The following is a 23,835-nucleotide window of genomic DNA, read 5'->3' on the forward strand; positions in this document are numbered from 1 at the left end:
TCAATCTGTACATCGAGGAAGCAATGATGGAAATAAAAGAAAGGTTCAGGAGTGGAATTAAAATACGAGGTGAAAGGATATCAATGATTCGATTCGCTGATGACATTGCTATCCTGAGTGAAAGTGAAGAAGAATTAAATGATCTGCTGAACGGAATGAACAGTCTAATAAGTACACAGTATGGTTTGAGAGTAAATCGGAGAAAGACGAATGTAATGAGAAGTAGTAGAAATGAGAACAGCGAGAAACTTAACATCAGGATTGATGGTCACGAAGTCAATGAAGTTAAGGAATTCTGCTACCTAGGCAGTAAAATAACCAATGACGGACGGAGTAAAGAGGACATCAAAAGCAGACTCGCTATGGCAAAAAAGGCATTTCTGGCCAAGAGAAGTCTACTAATATCAAATACCAGCCTTAATTTGAGGAAGAAATTTCTGAGGATGTACGTCTGGAGTACAGCATTGTATGGTAGTGAAACATGCACTGTGGGAAAACCGTAACAGAAGAGAATCGAAGCATTTGAGATGTGGTGCTATAGACAAATGTTGAAAATTAGGTGGACTGATAAGGTAAGGAATGAGGAGGTTCTACGCAGAACCAGAGAGGAAAGGAATATGTGGAAAACACTGATAAGGAGAAGGGACAGGATGATAGGACATCTGCTAAGACATGAGGGAATGACTTCCATGGTACTAGAGGGAGCTGTAGAGGGCAAAAACTGTAGAGGAAGACAGAGATTGGAATACGTCAAGCAAATAATTGAGGACATAGGTTGCAAGTGCTACTCTGAGATGAAGAGGTTAGCACAGGAAAGGAATTCGTGGCGGGCCGCATCAAACCAGTCAGTAGACTGATAAAAAAAAACTGCCACATGATTTACATGAGCTCATACACACTGCTTCTTATCACATAGTTAAGATGAAATACATGAATTTGTGGTGTTGACCGTTTCATACTATTTCAACTTTTGCTTCAAAATATTGTGCTTTAGGCAACCAAAAACCATAACCAAGTTACAAAAATAAAATTGCCAGTGAACATAACTCTGTTTCATAGATTCTAATGTATCACTTGTTCAGTGTTGTGAAGATTTTGCTTAAGATTTTCCAATATGTATTGTAATATCATTAAACCTTGTAGTAATTATAGTCCTTGGTGTTAAGCACCTCTTAGTTTTATGTAATTTAGGGGCTGGACAAAAATATGGAAATTCTGTGAGAAATGCAGGGGTTAGCCAAATCTGTAGGTTGTGCTGTTGTATTTGACCATGAACAGCAGTATGCTGCAAGTGTCAGTTGTGATCAGAACAGTGTTCTGTGCAGTTGTGAGTGCTTTATGTTGCAACTATGTGAACTTGAATATGGGCAAATTGTGGGTGGGTGCTCCCATAACCAAGGTAGCTGATATATTTGGTGTTTCAAGAGGCAACATGTCAAGATATGTACTGCACACAGGGAATGCACAAAAAAAAAAAAAAAATCATCTGCTAAGTAACAACACAGGTGAAGTGTGTGTTGAGTGGTTGTGACATATAGTCATTCAAGAAGATCGTGACAAAAAAATGGAAGTTCAACAGCTAAAAAAGTCACAGCAGAACTGTGTGTTGTACTTGCGAACCCAGTCAACAGCAAAACAACATGAAGGGATGCAGGCTTTCCCGGTGTATGCTGCTGGTGAAATCTTCTCGGGCTTCCATCCACGTAGCTGCGTCGAAAATCCACGACGTTTCGAATGACATTCATCAAAACGTCGCGGATTTTCGACACAGCTACCCGGATGGAAGCCCGAGAAGATTTCATCGACATGAAGGGAGGTCCCTAAGTAGAGAATTGGAGGGCGAGCTGGAGTTCCAAAACCAAATGATCCAAATGCCTGTAACTGTAAAACAGTGTGCCGAAGCCATAAAACTGGACTATGGTGAAGTGGAAGAAAGTAATTTGGTTGAACAAGTCTTGTATCTCACTTTTTCCAACTTCTGGCAGAGTTTATGTCCCAAGAGTGAAACACGGTGAGGTTTCATTGATCATACGGGCAGCCATATTGTTATATGACACGGGCCCCATGGTTACTTTGCAAGGCTGCATCCCTGGAAAGGATTATATGACCATTTTGGTTGATCAGGTGTATCCCATGATATGGTGTTTGTTCTTCAATGGTGATGCTGTGTTCCAAGATGAAGGACCCCTTTTCATACAGCTCACATCATCCAGGAATGGTTGTATGAGCACAAGGATAAATTCTCTTATCTCCCCTGGCCACCACAGTCACCAGATCTCAATATTATTGAGCCTTTGTGGTCTACTTTGGAAAGAAAGGTGTGTAATCGCTATCCACTTCCATCATCGTTACCTGAACGTGCCACTATTTCACGGGAATAGTGGTACAAGATTCCCTTAAAAATCATACGGGACCTATGTTTATCGATTATGAGATGACTATGAGCTGTTTTGAATGCCAGCAGGTTTCTGAGATTGTGTTAGACATGGTAATGTGTTGTGTTTTTGGTGTTTCCATATTTTTGTCCACCCCTTGTATATGCTAATGTGTTTCATAACCAGGAATTTAAGAACATTTAAGTTATTCGCATTGCTTAATATTTTAGGACAATGGTTTTTCAGAGTGACTTATGATTATGTAGCAGAACACATTGTACTTCTCATTAACAGATACAATCTGTATTTCACAAATATTTCATGCATTCTTCATTTGATTTTTCATTTGTTATCTTTGTTGTTTATGTGTTGAGAAGCAATCAAAGACTTCAGAATAGACATTTTACAAACCTAGAAATACAGAAGCAATTAAGAATTCAGTGAAGTCCTAACAACATTCAGTGGATTCCTCAAATGTAAACGCCTCAGTAAAATGTAAATTAAGATCCCTCTCTCCCATTGCCCCCCCTCCCCTCCTCCAGCTCTTAGTAGTGTTGCAGTCCTTCAAAGTGTAAAATATGGAGGACTGTAAAATACTATAATGTGACATTCAAATTTCTTTGTATTTATTTTTATGTCATAAACCAATATTCAATACATTTTTGTCCCTAGGGGGAAGGGAGATTACCACCGTTTAGGTCATGGGACTGATGACCATGTAAGAAGACCTCGAAAGGTTGCATCACTACAGGGCAAGAAGATAATTTGTATTGCAACAGGTAATAAAACTTTGAGGCCTTATCAACTAGTGAGTTTTGAAATATATAAATATCTAACACTGTCTGTAAGGAGAATAATGAGATTATAAGTCAAATACTTTGATAGTCTGAAATTATTCAGTTACTTTGTAGCTTGACAAGTACTCCAGATTTATTAAGTCATTATAGCTATGATTGTAAAAAACAGACTTGCACAGGATATACTTTGTACATACTAAAATATGCATTCGTGTGCAGAGCACCCTGTTGCCATAGTCATTAGCCATACTAACAGATTAGTTTTCTGTGACTATTATAATAAAGGATAAATGTATACACCACAATAAGTCACAATATTTAAAAATTGTTAATCATATCACACTAATTTATTATCACTATGTTTTGAGCTACTAATGGTCGTCATCAGGCATAGAGACATCCAAATTATTCAAATATTATTTGTGGTACTTATACTATTAGGTAGATTATCACTTATTTGTTATATTGCTATGGACTAAATCAGGTTCAGAGCATATACTTTCATATATAGAAATGACAAAAAATGTATGATGTATTTCTTGCCTAAAGATGTGCTATCATGTAAATGTTTTTGATGATACTATGCAGATGACTTACTGCATGACTGCATGTATGTCCACTGGCTGTTTCAGCTCTGTTTTGGGTCATACTTCACTTTGCACAATTACTTTAAAGAGGTGCTAATGCAGCACAGTGTATTAATACATAACAATTAAATATATGTGCTCCTGATGAAAGATTAGTGTGTTATATTTGCACAAATCATTGCAACATGAACAAAAGTATATATTTATTAACTGCCTATAAAACCACATGGAAAATGGTAATAACAATAAAACACAGAGAATACATTACTACTGGAGTTATGTAGATGACACAGTTTTAATATTTAATGGAACTGCTGAAGAAAACAACCCATTGTTCGCACCTTCAGTAACACACATGAAAATATTAGTCATAGGACACAAACAAAATAATACATTAAACTTCCTGGATATTGCCAAACCAACATCAGTCAAAAGTTGCCTATCAAAATTAATGGGAAACCCACTGCCACTGACACAACGATATCAAATAGTTCCACACATCCCATTTGCCATGAGAAAGCTGGTTTCAGAACCCATGTATACAGAGCACATAAATATCCTCTTAACAAAGTGAATTTCCAACAAATAATGAAGATAATTAGAAACATAACATCAGTTAATAGTTACAAGCTCTCTGCAATAGACCAACATTCAGCTATGTTTCCTTAATAAATGTTCTACAGACATATGTACACATATGTTTTCTAAATAAATGTGCAGTGTCACATTTTAAATGGATTGCAATTACTCAACCCATTGTGGATCAAAAATATTTGTTTCCAGGTTCATTACACTGTGTTGCATGTAGTGACCAAGGTGAAGTCTACACCTGGGGAGATAATGACGAGGGACAGCTGGGTGATGGTACAACAAATGCTATCCAGAGGCCAAGACTTGTTGTCGCATTGCAGGTATTGTGATGAACATGCTTGGGTCAAATATGTTAATGCAACTATTAGTAAAGTAGCACACCATTAATGAAAAACTAAAAGACTTACAGTTGCTGTACTTGACATGTTATAGAATGTAATCAGCCATTGAGTGTCTTTTTACTCCAGATTTCCAGAGACAAGCACAATTTTGAAATACAATAAGAAGGAAAAATTAATTTGAATGAAAGCCAGGTGATTAGGATTTTACTTGGTTGTAGTTTCAGAAACTTACACCATGCCACTTTTGGATAATCCTCATACACATCACCTTCAAATATTTTCCTGCACGTAATAAATTCAACTCAGTAATCAGCAATTAATTATGATGTGGTGAACTAAATATAAAACCATTATAGAATAAAGAAAGAGAAGAAAATTTTACAAACAAAGATGAACACTTCTTAAGACTGTGATGAAACTTGAGAGATTTAAGTTATTTCTTATGGAGTTGCTTGACAATGAAGGAAATTGAAAGGATGGTGAGCAGGAGAGAAGAGAAAATTTGCAGAATAATCTTTTTAGACCTTCAGGTGGAAGGATATCTTGTAATCCAGACAGACCACAAGAGCTGCTATGAAGAAACTACACTGGCCAAACAGGTAGAGGACTGGTGAAGTTATTGTGATTTTTTTCTGGGTAAAGTCTCATGATTGGGACAGCTATGAGTGGAGCTACTCAGTATTATTACAGTTTTAATTACTTTGATGTCTTAGGTAGATATGTTACAAGTGGAACTTTGCTCAAGTACTGGAGCTCCAGAAGTTATTAGCATTAAATGTTAGTGTTCACTTCAGGCAATGAAAGATGATGTAGTTTGTCAGTGATGTGGCTTATTGTAATCTTTGCCATAATGAATTAGAAGTAGGATGGAAGCAGGTCAGTCAATATGTGAGTTCAGAACTGCCATGTGGAAAAGTGTAATTTCATGATTGTAGACTTGCTTTCAGGGAATGACAGGAAGTGTTAAGGCAGTCAGGTTATGATTATCTACCTGCATCCACATACTGCAATCTGTGCTATCATTTTCAGAATAAAATTTTCACTCTGTATTGGGGTATCCACTGATATGAAACTTCCTGGCAGAATGAAACTATGTGCCAGGCGAAGACAAAAACTCAGGTTGTTTGCCTTTCAGGGGAAATTGCTCTATCGACTGAGCTACCCAAGCATGACTCACAAATCAACCTCACAGTTTACACTATGATTTTTTCACAGATTGTAGGAATAAGCCTCAAAATGTACTTTACTGCAGCAAGTCTTTCAAATCTAAATTGTCCACATATTGATAATGGTCTGTCAGAATAATACTGATACCCTAAGGAATCAAGATTGTCTTATCATGCAATTTTAGATGGAGGAACCAAAGATATGGGTCCACTTGTGATGTAGTATTTACAATCTCAAAAGGAGCACTTTGCAAGAAGCCTAAAACTCAGACAACTTGAATGACAATTGTTTCTAGAAACATTCATCACACTCTTTGAATAATTTTTCCTTTTGGAATACTGCAATCCCTTTTGGGTAAATTAGGATATAATTTTGGAGGAAACTAGAACTATGGGTTAGTGTGAGAACAGAAAGGATGCCATGCTGTCCAGTGAAGTTAAACACATATATGGATGTACACAAGGAACGTGGGTTAGCCCACTAGCCAAGTTGCAGCAGTGCCTCTAAAGTGCGCGTCATTTATGTTGGCGGCCGAGTTTAGGTTCGTTCTGCACATCTGACGTCACAAAACACAGTCAGCCAATGAACAGAGAACTACGTTGCCAGATCTCCACTGCAGTGCAGTGCATGGACGAGTGTCTTCAGTTTTAGAAACGTTCAGTCATAAATAAAGTAATAGAACAAGAGCAATGTCTTGATAGCAGACATTCTTTTATAGAGAGTTTGGAAAAAGCATTCTTTTTGTGGAATCGAATGATAAGAGTGTCAAAGCAGTCGGAACACGATGTGTCTCCATAGGTGAGCAGTGCCGTGACAAAATCGCACACAGCGCGGAATGCAGGGAGCACGTGTTTGTAGTGGCGAAAGGGTTCATGCGGCCATGGTGGCTTTACTTCATGAACTGCGCCCTCCCCCCTGAACGTAAGCTTGCGAACTATGCTACACCATCGCGCTGCTTCTATTGACGCATGCGTCGTGTGCAACTGGCAACGCAGCAATCTCCCGTGTCTGGGCAGGCATGCGTGAGCCGCCAAGATAAAAGAATTGAACTATAGGAGTAGAATATCATGCATGCTTTCCCTTGTCTGTAATATATCTCATACAATTTTAAATAAACTATTTGGTAAAAAAAATATTCTTTTGCATCTTGTAGCTTTACATGTCAGCTTCATGGTGAAGTGTCTATCATTTTGTTAATGGACATAGTTATTTTGATATTTTGCATTTATGTAACACCCTTAGTGAAATTCTAATAGTTTGCAATGTAAAACGGAGGTCACTATGATTTTGTATTTGGTTCATATTAGATCATATATTGCTGTTTATGAAATTTTGCTAACATCTTGAATTTTTCCTTAGGTGTGTGTGTGTGTGTGTGTGTGTGTGTGTGTGTGTGTGTGTGTGTCTATTTATATATAACCAATGTCAAGAAGAAGGATTTCATGTAGTGTACTAAGTTCCACCTGTGCACACAACAACAGAGCGAAAGATAACTGTTTATAACATTCTTTGCATGTCATAACCATTTCAAGATATTGGAACGGGATTTTACTAAATGATAGCGTGCAAAAGAGGAGAGTATTTTGCCAAATGGTTACCGTGCTGAACTTTCTTATCTACCATAATATATGAGTAACTAGAGACATTTTTCAATAGAATAATATAATTTTGTAAGGATTATTGATAACTGCTGAAATGAGCATTAGTGTGGAAAGTGTAGGAGTTAAACATTTATTTCTATAGTGAGGATGTGCATTTTCTTAAGCTATTGTCCTGACTTGTGCTCAGTTCCTCATTTAATAAACCACTGTTATAAGATTTACTCACAATTGCAACTGCACTAACATGTTAAAGAGGTGACATTGTGTAGCCTCAGATGTGTCTTCTCAAAAAAAAAAAAAAAAAAAAAAAAAAAAATTCGAAACAAGAAAAAATAAAATTAAGTTTTTAATCAAAATTCAACTCTCTGATGATTCCCCGAAGAAAAAAAGGGTAAAAAGCTTGGGGCAATTAAATTGCTCTGTCTGTGGCAATTTCAGGGGAATCCTGTAACTCAGTGTGCAGTGTGATTTTAATGGTGAGCAGGTGTTACTAAAACTCACCAAGGAATTTTCTTCCTACACTTAAGTTATCTCTGAATTATGAAAAAATAAAGCAAATAGTGTACCATCTTCCCAACCCTATCACTACAGAGTCAGGGAGTGACTTCCTTCATTTAAAATATCTTTTAATTGATCAAACAATGGAAAATCCATTAAAATATTATGAGAAGGAAAGTTGCTACTCACCATATAGCGGAGATGCTGAGTTGGCATTAATTGTGAGTGTCTTTTTTTTCTGTGCCTATCCGTGATTCAGCATCTCCACTATATGGTGAGTAGCAACTTTCCTTCTCATAATATTTTAACTGATCACCAATACTGACTTTGACAAGTAGTTGTCAAAGTTCTGGAAATTGTCAGGGCGTTCACAGCTTCAGAGTTACGAGAGAGTTTATTGTCTCACTTCAACTCTGCAGCAAAAATACAGCATTGTTCTGTTAGAAATATCCAATGTGATGCCTCGTCCATTAAATTTTGGGCATGCAGCCACAGAAATAAAATTTCCTCCAATGATATTTTGGCTGCGTATCGTCAGGCCATCCTCAGAGTGACTCACAAGACTGACAACTAAATGCCAAGCGCAGCCTTATATGCTCCACCATGGTGGTACTGCGCATGTGGGTCACAGATGCTGCTCTGCGGCAAAGAAATACGCTTACACATGCACCGCCTGTGGTGAAGGCGTACAGGCATTCGATTCGCTTATCAATGTATGATCAGTGGCAGTGACACAATGACGACTTCTTTGCAGCTTAATTACCCCAAGAGCTATATCTGTGCTTTGTCCAAATTAAAACCATGATCTCTATTTATTAAATTATTTGCTAATCTAATCTCTATACCTTCCTTGAAGACAGATTCCCAAAAGGAAGAGGTGGATGTTAAAATCTTCACATCACTGTAATTCATGGAATGCCCTGTATCAGTACAATGTTCGGCCACAGCTGACTTGTCTGGCTGTAATAAGCGTATGTATCTTCGATGCTCCACACATCTCTCCTGAATGGTGCATGTCGTTTGACCTATGTACAACTTCTCACAATTTCCGCAAGGAATCTGATACACGCCCACTTTATAAAGCTGTAAATCGTCCTTCACAGAGCTGAGAAAAGCTGCAATTTTCATGGGGGCCAGAAGATCACCTTAACACAGTGTTTCTCAAGAATACGGCCTACCTTCGAGGAAAGAGCACCCACATAGGGCAAAAATGCACTAGATCTGAAGGAATTACTATCTTCTTCCCCATCACATACCTGCATTGTAGGTTTTGCAATGATGCTCTACGAATTTGTTGTGGAGATAATCCATTCGATGTAAAAATGCTCTTGGGGTATGAGAGCTCTTTTTGCAAATTGTCTTTATCGGATACATAGTGTGCCCTGTGCACTAAGGGTCTTAAGGACACCTACGGCCTGTGAAGGGTGATGGCAGCTACTGGCAAGAAGATATAGATTTGTATTTGTTGGTATCCGGTATACGGCATGTCCTAATGTGCCATCAACTTTACAGTGAACGACAACATCCAAAAAGGGGAGCAGCCTTCTTTTTCTATTTCCATAGTAAATTTGATGATAGCATGTATGGAATTCAAATGCTCAAGAAATCGTTGTAATTCATCCATCCCGTGCGGCCATACCAGAAATGTGTCGTCCACGTACGTCTCTTATCAGCTAACATTTTGATAATAAATTATGGCCTTATTTGAACATGTGCTTTTATAATCTTATTTTCAGTTTAATGGTGAATTTTATGAGCAGATTGATGGTGTTGCTATGGGAAGCCCCCTCTCTCCTCTGGTAGCTAATTTATTCTTGGAAGACTTCAAGGACAAGGCATTGGACTCAGCAAGTTTTAAACCAACGGTCTTCTGGAGGTACATGGATGACACATTTGTGGTATGGCCACACGGGATGGATGAATTACATCTATTTCTTGAGCATTTGAATTCCATCCATGCTAGCATCAAATTTACTATGGAAATAGAAAGAAACAGTTGCCTCCCCCTTTTGGATGTTGTCATTCGCCGTGAAGTTGATGGCACATTAGGACATGCAGTATATTGGAAACCAACATTCACAATTCTATATTTTCATGCCTGTAGCTGCCATCACCCTTCACAGACCATTGGCATCCTTAAGACCTTAGTGCATAGGGCACACTGTATATCCAATAAAGACAATTAGCAAGAAGAGCTCACATACCTCGAGCATTTTTACATAGAATGGATTTTCTCTGCAGAAATTAGCAGAGCATTCAATGCAAAACCTAGAATACAAGTATGCAATGGGGAAGAAGATAGTAATTCCTTCAGATCTAGTGCATTTTTGCCCTATGTGGGTGCTCTTTTCTTGAAGATACGCCGTATCCTTGAGAAACACTGTGTTAAGGTGATCTTCTGGCCCCCCACGAAGATTGCAGCTTTACTCGGCTCTGTGAAGGACGATTTACAGCTTTATAAAGTGGGTGTGTATCAGATTCCTTGTTGAAATTGTGAGAAGTCGTACATAGGTCAAACAACATGCACTGTTCATGAGAGATGTGTGGAGCATCGAAGATACACATGCTTATTACAGCCAGACAAGTCAGCTGTGGCCGAACATTGTATTGATACAGGGCATTTCATGAATTACAGTGATGTGAAGATTTTAACATCCACCTCTTCCTTTTGGGAATCTGTCTTCAAGGAAGGTATAGAGATTAGATTAGCAAATAATTTAATAAATAGAGATCATGGTTTTAATTTGGACAAAGCATGGAATTCAGCTCTTGGGGTAATTAAACTGCAGAGATGTCGTCATTGTGTCACCGCTGCCGATCATACATTGATAAGCGAATCGAATACCTGTATGCCTTCACCACAGGCGGCGCATGTGTAAGCGTATTTCTTTGCCATCAAGCAGCATCTGTGACCCTCATGTGCAGTACTGCCATGATGGAGCATATAAGGCCACACTTGACATCTTGTCATCAGTCTTGTGATGCACTCTGAGGATGGCTGGACGATACGCGGCCAAAATATCAGTGGTGCATATTTTATTTGCACGGCTGCATGCCCAAATTTTAATGGACTATTCATTACGCTGCAAGAAGATGAAAATGCACAGTTTGATGCCCGTTTTGCCTATGAAAAAGACTGTCTACAGTACACTTGTCAATATTTTTTTTCAGAGTACTGCTGTGCAGTGTGGGATCCTTCCCAGATAGGATTAATGGAATAAATCGAGAAAGTTCAAAGAAGGCGCCAAGTTTTGTGTTATTGAGAAATAGGGGGAGAGTGTCATGGACAAGATACGGGATTTGGTGTGGAAGTCATTAAAACAATGGCGTTTTTCACTGCACCAGAATCTCTACGAAATTTCAGTCACCAACTTTCTCCTTTGAAAGCAAAAATATTTTGTTGACTCTGACCTACATAGGGAGAAATGATTATCATAATATTTTTTTCTTTTGATAAGGGAAATCAGAGCTTGCATGCAAAGATATTGGTATTTGTTTTTTCCATGCATTGTTTGAGAGTGGAATAATAGAGAATTAGTGTGAAGGTGGTTCAATGAACCTTCTGCCAGGCACTTAAGTGTGATTTGCAGAGTAGCCATGTAGATGTATATGTATATGCAGCTGTAGCTCTGTCAATAAGGTTACAAAAAACATAATGGTCATTACTATATGAACTTCTTGAAGCCATGTAGATGCAGATGATGCAGGTGTAGCTGTGGTCAATAAGGTTACCAAAAAAATGATGGTCATTACTATATGAACGTCTTGAGAGTGCTTATTAAGGTGAAAATAGATTATGAATTTGTAGTAACCAAGTAATAAATGAAAACCATCCAGCTAACACAAATATGACTTTATTCATAAACCTCTGAACAAAAATAAGCTTCTCATGACTCCACACATAACAAGACTGCGGTCATACTGAACATGTAACTTAAGCGATACACAGAACAAATGCTATAATGATATGAGCGATACAAACTAAAAGACATAGTTAGTGTAAGTCAGCATTGCTGCATGCATATATATGCGTGAGTTGCTGGTAGAAGGTGTGGCGGATCCGTGCTGTATGCACGCTTCCTACAGATGGCCTGTAGTGGCAGGACCATACAAATACATTTGGTGGTTGATTGAAGAACATATGCATGGTGACACTACACTCGGTGCACTCACACTCACATGCACTATTAGCAGGGTACACACATTCCCCTCATGTAAAGAGTGCACCCAGGTGATGGAAAAGATGCCAGCAGCCCAATGAGAGACTCATCCATCTGATCGGGAGCAGCAGCAGTGGATGCTGTCAAGTGGCAGCAGGATAATGTGCTGGGCAGTTACCAGAGCATGGGGCCAGAACACACAAAGATGTGGGCGTGCCTGAGAGCAGTGGGCCCGCACAGTGCATGATGACAGCAGGGAGCAGGGTGCCATCACAGTCTGTTCGTTGTCATCAGCAGGAAGGACCAAGTGTGGAAGAGACAGGCTAGATCCAGTGGCAGTTATGGCTGAGGCAATGATGGAGAAGGGGCTGGTGGAGCTGGACCAACCAGAACAGCAGGCTGGCAGCAATGGACCTTCACAGCAGGCAATCACTGGCTCAAGGTTGAGGGCAGCGGAAGGCCTGCAGCGATGAGGGGCTGCACCCGCAGACTAGTGGCTTCTGGCAGGGAGCAGGGGCACTGCTGGTCAAAGTGGCACCCCACCAGCCCATCGGCCATACAGACGTCGCAAAGACGGCATCTCTGGCAGTGGACAACAGAGACCTGTATCCACTTGGTGCAGCAACCAAACACTCACACACACCGGCGATCCCAGCATGAAGCGTCTGGATGAACCCGACTGCATCAGGTGTGGCGCAGGTCGCAGAAGGTGGAGGACCATGCATGGCTGCTGGCTGTGAAGCAACTTGGCCAGCCTCCACTCCCCCATAAGTATGAAGTGGTAGATCCTCAGAAAACGGAGAAGGATGTCGTCTGACAAGGAATCCACAACAAACTTTTTCGTTTGATCATACACACTAGTCGTTCCACCTTGCCATGTGATTGAGGGTGGAATGGTTGAGCTGTAACATGACAAATGCCGTGATGACAACAAAACAATTGAATGGTGTGTGAAACAAACTGGGTCCCATTAACAGAAACTAAGGTACAAGGCAACCCCTCAATAGAGAAACCCTCTAAAGCATATGAATTGTGACATCAGCCAACATTGATGCTCACCAGAGAATGTAAGGAGACTGAGAAAACTCATCCATGACCAAGAACCAATAGGAGTTCAAGAAGGGACGTGCAAAGTCTACATAAATGCACTCCCATGGCTGGTGTGGAGGTGGCCAGGGGACAAAGATGCCCTGGGAGCTGCCTGTTTTCAGACACATTGCTCACCAGCTGCAACAAAATGGACAATTTTGCCATCAATCCCAAGCCAAGGAACATGTCTTGTAGCTAACACTTCAGTGCACAAAATTCCCCAATGGCACTGGCGGAGAAAGTGGTGAACCACACACCATAACCTCAAGGAGAGAGGTGTTCTGTGACAACAGCAAAATACCATCAAAAACAGTGAGGCAATACCGAAAGGAAAATAGTTGTGCAGGGGTCCAAAGCTCGACCCTGTGATTTAATCTGGCCAGCCCTGCTGAACAAACCAAACCACCTGCAGAGAATTGTGTCAGCAGCAATAGCAGTTGCTATGTGCGAGCTTTTAATGGGGAAACCCTCTACCGTGGCCTGCATTTGAGTATCAAGATGGAAGGAAAGCAATTCTTCACAATCAAAGTCAGTAGCAGGACCCAATGGAAGGCAAACAAGGCATCCACATTTACATAGGTGAAAAATGGATTTAGTAATTTTAGCGAGACTAGAGAAGTACCCAGTTTTGTAGGCAGTATGCTGCCTTGTCAGGCAAGGGAGTGTGGGGGTTAAACAAGGGAACCAAGGACTTATGTTCAGTAATAAGGTGAAACTTGGAGCCATACAAAACACATAAAATTTCTGGAGAGCATAAACTATGGCTAGAGCCTCTTTTTCCACCTGAGAGTAACATTTCTGGGCCAGAGTGAGATGTGAGAGCAACAGGTCGTTCAGAGCCATTGATATATCAGTGCGCTAGAACCATGCCGAGGCCATACAGTGAGGCGTCAGTTGTCAAAATTGTGTGCTAGTCTGGAGAGACCATAGCTAAACAAGGGGACGACTTTAAATTTCAACATTTGAAAAGCACATTTGCAATCCGGGGTCCAGCAAAAGGGTACATTCTTGCGTAACATGACATGCAACGGGTGGGCCAATGTGTCCACGCCTGGCAGGAATATGTGGTAGTAGGCTATCTTCCCTAGGAAGGCCTGAAGCTCCACCATGGATAAGGGGTGTGGCATAGATGTAACAGCAGTCTGGCAGATGGTGAACCCCATCCCGCAATACCCCAAATGAACAGTACAAGATTGAAAAAACTGAAATTTCGCGATGTTACCCATAAGCCTGCAGACTGTAAGACAGAAATCAAAGCGCGCAAATTTTTCAAGTAATAGGCCATGGAGGAGCCCATGACAAAAATATCATCCAGAATCGAAAGAAGTATTCAAATCCAGAACTCAGTGAGACTCTTTATCCACATATACACTTCAGAAAAGTCAATTTGAGAAAAGTATTGCCCACCCGATGTTGAGTCTCATAGTGCTTTGAGTCATTTCAATCATTTTGAAAAACACTTAACTCAATAAACAACTTGGGAGAAGTCACAAGCAGTGCAGTCACAGGTTACATCTGTTTCCATATCTGGAGGAATCCTCGGCTAACGACACAAGGAGGCAGTATGGCCTTTCTTCCCTGAAGCACGATAAGTAGCCTAGTACTTAGGGCATGCCAAACATTGGTGCTGGAAAAAGCAGAAAGGACAAGATGGAAACAAAAAACGCCAACACTGGCATTGTGGTGGTTGTGGCTGCTTGGGCCTGCCACCACCACTGTCACTTCATTGTGCAAGCTATCTGTCGTTGTAGTGTTGAGTTTGTATCTGTTCTTGGGCGCCATGACCGACCTCATTTGAACTCTTCTGTCAAGAGAGTTAATTTGGAGCTGGAACGGCTGCTCATGTCGGGTGCGGGGTCACACATTGGTGTGGTTCATGTTGATTCTGTCAGTAGGTGGGATTATACTAGGCATGGCCTTCACCTCAACAGGAAGGGGAAGGGTAAATTGGCTGGGGAAATAGCAGGAAAGCTAAAGGGGGGAGGCACTGTCATGAGTGGTAAAATACCAGTGGTTATAGGATTCAGAAAAGACCCTTTTTTAGGGTAGGGAGGACAGAAAGAAAACAAATTTTAAGAGAGGTTAGAACTGAGACAAACCTTCAGTTTGAGAAAGAAATCAAAAAACATAATTCCAGCTTATTACATCAACATAAACAGCCATTGGTTAAGAATTTTCAACTGTCAGCAGATATTTTAACTCCATCCAATTTTAAGTCAGTCAATGTGAAATGTCAGCTATCTTTATTGCATCAAAATATTCGAGGACTGAGAAATAAAATTAATGAATTAACTATCTGCATAGATGAATTAGAGTCTTCAAACCCAGCTGACATAATCTGCCTCTCTGAACATCATGTGACCACTGGTATAGAACTTTTAAGTGTTACAGGGTTTAGGTTAGCATCTCACTATTGTAGATCAGAAATGGAGAAAGGAGGAGTTGCCACATTCATCAGGAACTGTCATAAATTTAAGAACATAGACATTCATAAATTTTGCCTAGAACAGCATATGGAAGCATGTGCAACAGAATTAGATTTTCACAAAAAATCTTTCATAATATTAAGTGTATATCGAGCACCTGCAGGTAACTTTAATCTGTTTGTAAACCACCTTGAAGCTGTACTGGCCCATTTAACAACCAAAAACAAAGAAATAGTGGTTGCTGGTGATTTCAATGTAGATTTCCTTAAAGACTCTCCCAATAAGAACCTATTTGAGTTAGTAACACTATCATTCAACTTAATTCCCACAGTAAAGTTCCCCACTAGGATAACCACTTGCTCACAAACAGCCATTGATAATATCTTTATAGAAAAGTCAAATGAACAAAATTATATTACAAAACCAATAGTCAATGGCCTCTCAGACCATGACATGCAGTTCCTTCTGTTAAATGTTAATACTGAACAGGATATAAAATCTGTTAAATCTGAGCTCAAGAGGGTAATCAGTAAGCCAAAAATTGATTATTTTAGGACACTCCTCAGAGACATTCACTGGACTGATGTTTACAGTGCTCATGGCATAAATGAAAAATATAACATTTTTGCTAATAAAGTGCTTACCTTATTTGAACACTGCTTTCCCCCAAAACTTACCAAGGTTAGAGCAAAGTCTACAAAGAAGCCATGGATTACTCGAGGAATAGGGGTATCTTGTAAAACAAAAAGAAAACTGTATCTGTCAATCCGAAACATTTCCAATGTTGATGCTATAGCACATTATAAGAAATACTGCAAAATATTAAAGACTGTAATACGGATGTCAAAGCAAATATATTACAAGGAAAAGATAGTCATATCAGATAACAAAATAAAGACAATATGGGATATAGTGAAGGAGGAGACTGGTAGAACCAGACATGAAGAGGAACAAATAGCATTAAGAGTAAATGATGCATTGGTGACAGATGTGTATAGTGTTGCAGAACTTTTTAACAAACATTTTATAACTGTTACTGAAAAGATGGGGTTGTCAGGTTCGGTAGATGCTGCTATGGATTACCTTAGACCAGACATTTCAAGTAACTTCCATAATATGAATTTGACCCTCACTACCCCAACAGAAATAATGTCCATCATAAAATCTTTAAAATCAAAAACATCTAGTGGGTATGATGAAATATCAACAAAGTTAATTAAAGAATGTGATTCTGAGCTAAGTAACATATTAAGCTATCTGTGTAACCAGTCGTTTATCAGTGGAATATTTCCCGAATGGCTGAAATATGCTGAAGTTAAGCCACTGTTTAAGAAGGGAGATAAAGAAATAGCATCAAATTTCCGTCCAATTTCACTGTTGCCAGCATTCTCAAAAATTTTCGAAAAAGTAATGTACAGTCGTCTTTATAACCATCTTATCTCAAATAACATACTGTCAAAGTCACAGTTTGGATTTCTAAAAGGTTCTGATATTGAGAAGGCTATCTACACTTACAGTGAAAATGTACTTAATTCATTAGACAAAAAATTGCAGGCAACTGGTATATTTTGTGATCTGTCAAAGGCATTTGACTGTGTAAATCACAATATCCTTTTAAGTAAACTAGAATATTATAGTGTAACAGGAAATGCTGCAAAATGGTTCAAATCTTATATCTCTGGCAGGAAACAAAGGGTGTTATTAGGAAAGAGACATGTATCAAGCTATCAGGCATCATCCAACTGGGAACTAATTACATGTGGGGTCCCACAAGGTTCCATTTTGGGGCCCTTACTTTTTCTTGTGTATATCAATGACCTTTCATCAGTAACATTACCAGATGCCAAGTTTGTTTTGTTTGCTGATGATACAAACATTGCAATAAATAGCAAATCAAGTGTAGTCTTAGAAAGATCAGCCAATAAAATATTTGTAGACATTAATCACTGGTTCCTAGCCAATTCTTTGTCACTAAACTTTGAAAAAACACACTACATGCAGTTCAGAACTTGTAAGGGGTGTCCCAAGAGTATAAGTCTAACATATGATGACAAGAAGATAGAAGAAGTGGACGGTGTTAAATTCTTGGGATTACAGCTTGATAATAAATTCAACTGGGAGGAGCACACCACAGAACTGCTGAAGCGTCTTAACAAATCTCTGTTTGCAATGCGAATTTTGTCAGACATGGGGGATATAAAAATGAAAAAGCTGGCATACTATGCTTACTTTCATTCCATAATGTCATATGGGATTATTTTCTGGGGTAATTCATCAAGCCAAGCTAAAGTTTTCCGGGCACAAAAACGTGCAGTAAGAATTATATGTGGTGTGAACTCAAGAACATCCTGCAGAAGCCTGTTTAGGGAACTAGGGATACTAACTACAGCTTCCCAATATATTTATTCCTTAATGAAATTTGTCATTAAAAATATATCACTTTTTCAAACCAACAGCTCAATTCATGGAATCAATACTAGAAATAAGAATAATCTTCACAAGGATTTAAAGTCACTTAGTCTTGTACAAAAAGGTGTGCATTATTCAGGAACACACATTTTCAATAACTTGCCAGCAGCCATAAAAAGCTTAACAACCAATGAAATTCAGTTTAAGAGAAGCCTAAAGGATTTATTGGTGGCCAACTCCTTCTACTCCATTGATGAATTCCTGAGGAAAACCAACTGATTTGGATATAAGTACAACATAACTTCTGCACAATTTCAGTGCAGTAATGTGTTCACTGAAAATTTGTGTGTGTGTGTGTGTGTGTGTGTGTGTGTGTGTAAGTATAATCTAACTTCTGCACCATTTCAGTGCAGTAATGTGTTCATTGTAAATAAGTATTACAGTAGTTGTATTACATGTTTCTTACCTTATAAATAAATATAAAACTTTTTTATTTTAAATTCAGTGCAATAGTATTTGTAAAATGACTCTTAGTGTTCATTAAAAAATGACGATCATTCCACTTGGGACCTGTGGAATGGTACATTAGCTTATTTGTTTTAGTTTAAATATTTGTCATGTATTGTTGTTTTTCTGACATGTTCCACATCCTGGAGGACCTCCTCACTACGGATCAATTGGAATGAAAGTAAATCTAATCTAATGTAATCTAAAAAAGTGGTCACATCTTGTGACACTACTGCCACATCATCCCACAATTTAATTTGGTCACCCGCTGCCCAAGAAGCTTCAAAATATTGTTGCTTAGTTCCTGTCATTCCCTCTGGAACATAGGGCCGTGACAAAATTCCTCCATCTGGTACAATTTCTAGCAAGTCTCTTCACTTCACTCCAGGTTTTCCCATCCTCTGCAGCTTCTCTCTCAATCGTCCTTTCCCACGTCTGTTTGGCATGACCACGTTTTCTAACTCCTTGAGGGTTCCAATCCAAAGCCATCCTTTCAATAGCTTCATCTGGTTACCTCACTGTATGCCCAATCCAGTTCCATTTTCTTTCTCTGATTTGTATATTGATTGGTTGCTGGTATGTCTCCCTCCAAAAATCTTCATTTCTCATTATATTTGGCCACCTCACATTTCAAATATGCCAGAGACAGCTGTTGATAAAAACTTGGAGCTGGTTTTTGATGTTGTTAGTCACCTTCCAAGTTTCACAACCATACAACAGAACAGCCTTCACATTGCTATTGAAAAGCTGGAGTTTGGTCTTCTTTCAGATGTTCCTATTTCTCCAGACAGGGTACAGTTGTACAAATGCACTATTTGCTTTGCGAATGTGACTACGGACGTCCTCCTCAGCGCCTCCTGTAGTCGTGACTATACTTCCGAGATAGAGGAAAGATTGGACCTGTTCTATGTCCTCTCCATTAATGGCCAGCCTATTCGTGATGGTCGAATTTACTCGCATTTCTTTAGTTTTGCGAACATTTATCTTGAGTCCTGCAACTTCCAACTCTCTCTGTAACCTGGCCAGTTTCTCTTTGATGTCTCGATATCGTTGTGCCATTAAGCAAAGGTCATCCCCCATTGTACACCTCTCTTCCTTCCCCCCATCACTCTCTTCATCACATGGTCCAACACCAACAGAAAGACAAAAGAATACACCCCTGTCATACTCCCGAACTAACTTGTAAAGGCTCTGTTAGTTCTCCATTATGTAGTACTTGGCATTCTAAGACACCAGACATTTCCTTGATGATGTTAATAATCTTTATTGGAATGCTATATTTTGCAAGAGTATCCCACATGACTCTTCGATTGACATAGTCAAAAGCCTTTTCAAAGTCAATGAAGGTAAGGTAGAGGGTGTGTTGCCACTCCGCACTTTGTTCCAGAATAATTCTGAGAGTATTGATAAGGTCCACACAGCTTTGATGTTTTCTAAAACCTTTCTGCTCTCTCCTCAGTTGTGCTTCCACGGAATCCTTAATGTGATTTAAAATTATCCTTGAAAGTACCTTACTCGGTATTGACCGTAGGGTAATGCCCCACCAGTTGTTGCAGTTAGTAACATCTCCTGTTTTAGTTATTTTCACGATAATACCTCATTTCCGATCTGTTGGCAGTTTATCCTCTTTCCATATCTTCTGTAAGAGGATGTGCAATAACTCAACAGTGGTGTCCAAGTCTGTTTTCAGCATCTCAGATGTTATATTATCTGGTGCTGGAGCCTTCCCATTCTTGATCTGCTTCAGTGCTATCAAAATTTCTGCTTTCGTGGGTGCATTTACACCGATGCTGGGACTAGGATCATTGTATTCCGTTTATGCTTGTTCTTCTACCTCCCCACCGAGGTCTCTATTTAGAACTTCTTTAAAGTGTTCCTTACACCTACGTGATTGTTCTTCATGTGTAGTTAGTATCTCCTCTTTCTTATTCCTTACTGGACGGGTCCTCTGGATGCTTTTCTTTGAGAGCATCTTAGTGATATCATATAGTTCTTTCACATCCCCCCCCCCCCTGCACTGCCTGTACTGCTCTATCAGCCTGTTCATCTATCCATCTTCTGTGGTCTCTTCTCCCACTCCTTTTCACTTCCTTATCTGCTGCTCTATAATCAGCTTGTGCCTGTGCTTTTTGTTGCCTGGTCCTGCTCTGATTTACTCTTCCCTTGGCTTCCTTCCTATGGGTGATTTTCCTCCAGGTATGTTCAGACATCCAATCTCGCCACAGCTGATTTTTAAAGCCAAGTTGTCTCTCACTCATTTGCACAAAAGCATTCTTAACTTCTGTCCACATTTCCTCCATGTCCTTATCCTCGGCCATCTCAAGTTCCAGTGCCTGGAATCTATTCCAGAGTTCCAGCTGGAACCCCTCAGCTATCTGTGGATCTTTCAGTTTACCTACATCGAATCTTCTATTCCTTGGCTCGAATTTCTTTCTGGAAGCCACAGTCTTCATTCGGAAACTGGCAGCAATAAGATGGTGGTCGCTACTTGCGTCTGCTCCTCTTCAATTCCACACATCTTCCAGGCTCCTCCTGAACTTCCTGGATACTGCGATGTGGTCAATTTGATTTTCTGTAATTTGATCTGGGGATACCCATGTTATCTTGTGACGTCTCTGACGAGGAAAGTAGGTGCCTCCTATTACAAGGTCATGGCTCGCGCAGAAGTCACTAAATCTTTCCCCATTATCATTCATTTCACCCAAGCCATGTACCCCCATTATCTGTTCCAAACCCTCATTGTTATCTCCCACCTTGGCAGTTATGTCTCCCATAACAATGAGGATATCTTTCTTGCTCACTTTCCTTACAGTTTCTTGTAGCAGGTAATAGAATTCCTCCTTCTTCTCAGTCTCTGATGTCTCTGTGGGGGCATAGCATTGGATAAGCATCACGTTTCGGACCGTCATCTTAAATCTGGCAGTCATGATCCTACTGGACACAGGTCTCCATTCTAGAAGGCTCTTCTTTGCTGCCTTGGTCAACAATAGCCCAACTCCATCCCGGTGTTCCTCTTCCTCTTCACATCCTGAATATAAAAACGTAATTCCATCTGATGTCTGCATCTCACCAAACTCTGGCCACCTCACTTCACTCAGTCCCAGGATATCAAGCTTATAATTATTCATTTCCCTTATCACTTGTTTCAGCTTGCTACTCTCCCTCAAGGTTCATATATTCCAAAAACCAGTTTTCGTTTTCCTTTTCATGCCAAAATATTGTGCTATTTGCAAAACTTCTACCGACAGAGGGTTTTCACAGAATAAAGCCTTCTGGGTATACTTCCTTGTCCCTAGCTAAACAGATTATTGTGTTGTGCACCATAGTGTCTGCATAAGAGTCATTATGAGCATCAGTAATTAATTGACACTTACGCCTAAGACCGTGAAGTTCATCTGCTCTGATCCTGTATGACTGGTTTGCTTTCTTGCAACATCAGTAGAATCAGCTCGCACCGCTGTGACATCCATTCATTTGCAATGGTGGTTGTACAGATCAGAAGTAAGAGCTGTCGGTTCTTGTAAAGGGGCTAGCTGATGCCGTAATTGATACACCGTAGATGGAATCCGCAAGAGGAATAAGGCATTCTACAAATTCGAGTCTGTCACATCGAAAGCCAAAAAATGCTATCTGAGTCTTTTTTCATAAGCTTCCCAATCCTCAGATAAATCATCATATGGAGGAAAAGTGAATGGATAGACTGGTGGAACGATACCCTGTCTGTTAATAGAAGCCGACAAAGTGGTCACTGCCAAAGTAATCGTGTAGTAACCATGTAATACATGAAACTGATCCAAGTAATACAAATATGATTTTATTCATAAACCTCCGAAAAATAACACAGAACAATAATACAGTTGGTGGTTGATTTAAATACACATGTGTGGTGACACTGCATTCGGTGTACTCGCGCTCACACGCACTGGTACGTGCAGCAAATATGTATAATAGGTAATAGATGTTTTATGTGAAGTTCACCACTTCGTTCAGAATGAAGATATGAACAAAAAGAAATTACACTACTTGCTGTGAATTATTTTTGTATTCCTCAGATCATTGAAGTGAAGTGCAAGAAGAAAATCCTTTAATAAGTTTCCACTCCAGTTGTTCACTATTAAAAATACGATGGTTTATGGGATTCTGCCCAAATTGCAATAGAATTAGCAATTTATTTTTGCCTGAATTGTTAACCTTCTTCTTTTGAAGAAGCATCATCAGTTGTGAGTAATGGCTACATTTCTCTTCTTGGCAGGTTTAATTTTGTTATTTTGTTAAAACACTGTATAATTTGCACTAACTCGCCTTGGTAATATGTTACTGCACTAGCTGTTATGATGGAATCTATTAACAGTGTCTCTTGTTAAATAACCAACTGGTGACAAAAATTTCAGTACTGCATGGAAAAAAAAAAAATAAATAAAAATTATAGCTACTGCTCTATCAACATGGATAAGGAAGTTTTGTGTATTAACCATATGGCAAAGTACTCGTCTCTTTGCATGCTTTAATTTGCCAAAACCTTATTTTGATGTCTTTAGCTGTTTATGATATACGATGCATGATTGTGAATATGTCTCTTTCGCTCTATTGTGGCATGGCAGGCAGAGCTGAGTGTCCTACATAAAATCCATTTTCTCATGATTGGAGGTAAATGTAGAACTCTTTCCAAGTGTAAAGAAAAATTAAATGTGTTAGCTAAATTTGTTACACAGCTGTGTATGATTTAATATGTGCCAAATACTGAATCATAGTGACCATTATTTTTCATTGCAAACTATATGAAGTTTGTGCAGGATGTTACTTATATGCAAAAAACACAGTAAGTATGACCGTTCATGAAATGATAAGCACTTCACCAAGAGGATGATGTATAAAACTGTAAATATCAGAAAAATCATATTTTTTTACCAAATAGTTTCTGCAAAATCATTTGAGAATGATTGCAGGGCATGTCAATTTTGTCAGTGGAGCATGTCATCCACCAGCTTTGCAGGCCCTGGCAAATGACATGTCATTCATTCCAGCTCACCTCCAAGCACATGTCTGCACTATTCAGCAGCACCATCTGGCTGTCATTGTGTGCTGCCTCATTAGATAACTAGGGCATATTCTCTGTACTGATTCAGGCCACCTCACAAAAGCCTCTGCTATGCATGTAACCTGCTTGGTTTGTGCATGCATTCATACTCTGAAGGACTGTTGCAGAATTTCAGCGCAGACAATATTGCAAAATGAAGAAGGCTCTCATCAGATGTGTTAGAACCTTGTATTACACTAAGAACTCTCA

At 39.4% G+C, this 23,835-nt stretch overlaps 1 protein-coding gene across 1 annotated transcript in view; it reads left to right on the top strand.

Annotated features, from left to right (window-relative positions):
* The window catches only part of LOC124556600 (E3 ubiquitin-protein ligase HERC2), an 832,907-nt gene that overhangs the window by 717,517 nt on the left and 91,555 nt on the right, over nt 1–23,835 (top strand). Inside the window, exons 74-75 of the mRNA XM_047130567.1 lie at nt 3,048–3,154; nt 4,543–4,670. Coding sequence (XP_046986523.1) covers nt 3,048–3,154; nt 4,543–4,670 — 235 coding nt within the window. The remainder of the gene's footprint in view (nt 1–3,047; nt 3,155–4,542; nt 4,671–23,835) is intronic.

Source organism: Schistocerca americana, chromosome X (assembly GCF_021461395.2).
Source record: "Schistocerca americana isolate TAMUIC-IGC-003095 chromosome X, iqSchAmer2.1, whole genome shotgun sequence".
Lineage (NCBI taxonomy): Eukaryota > Metazoa > Arthropoda > Insecta > Orthoptera > Acrididae > Schistocerca > Schistocerca americana.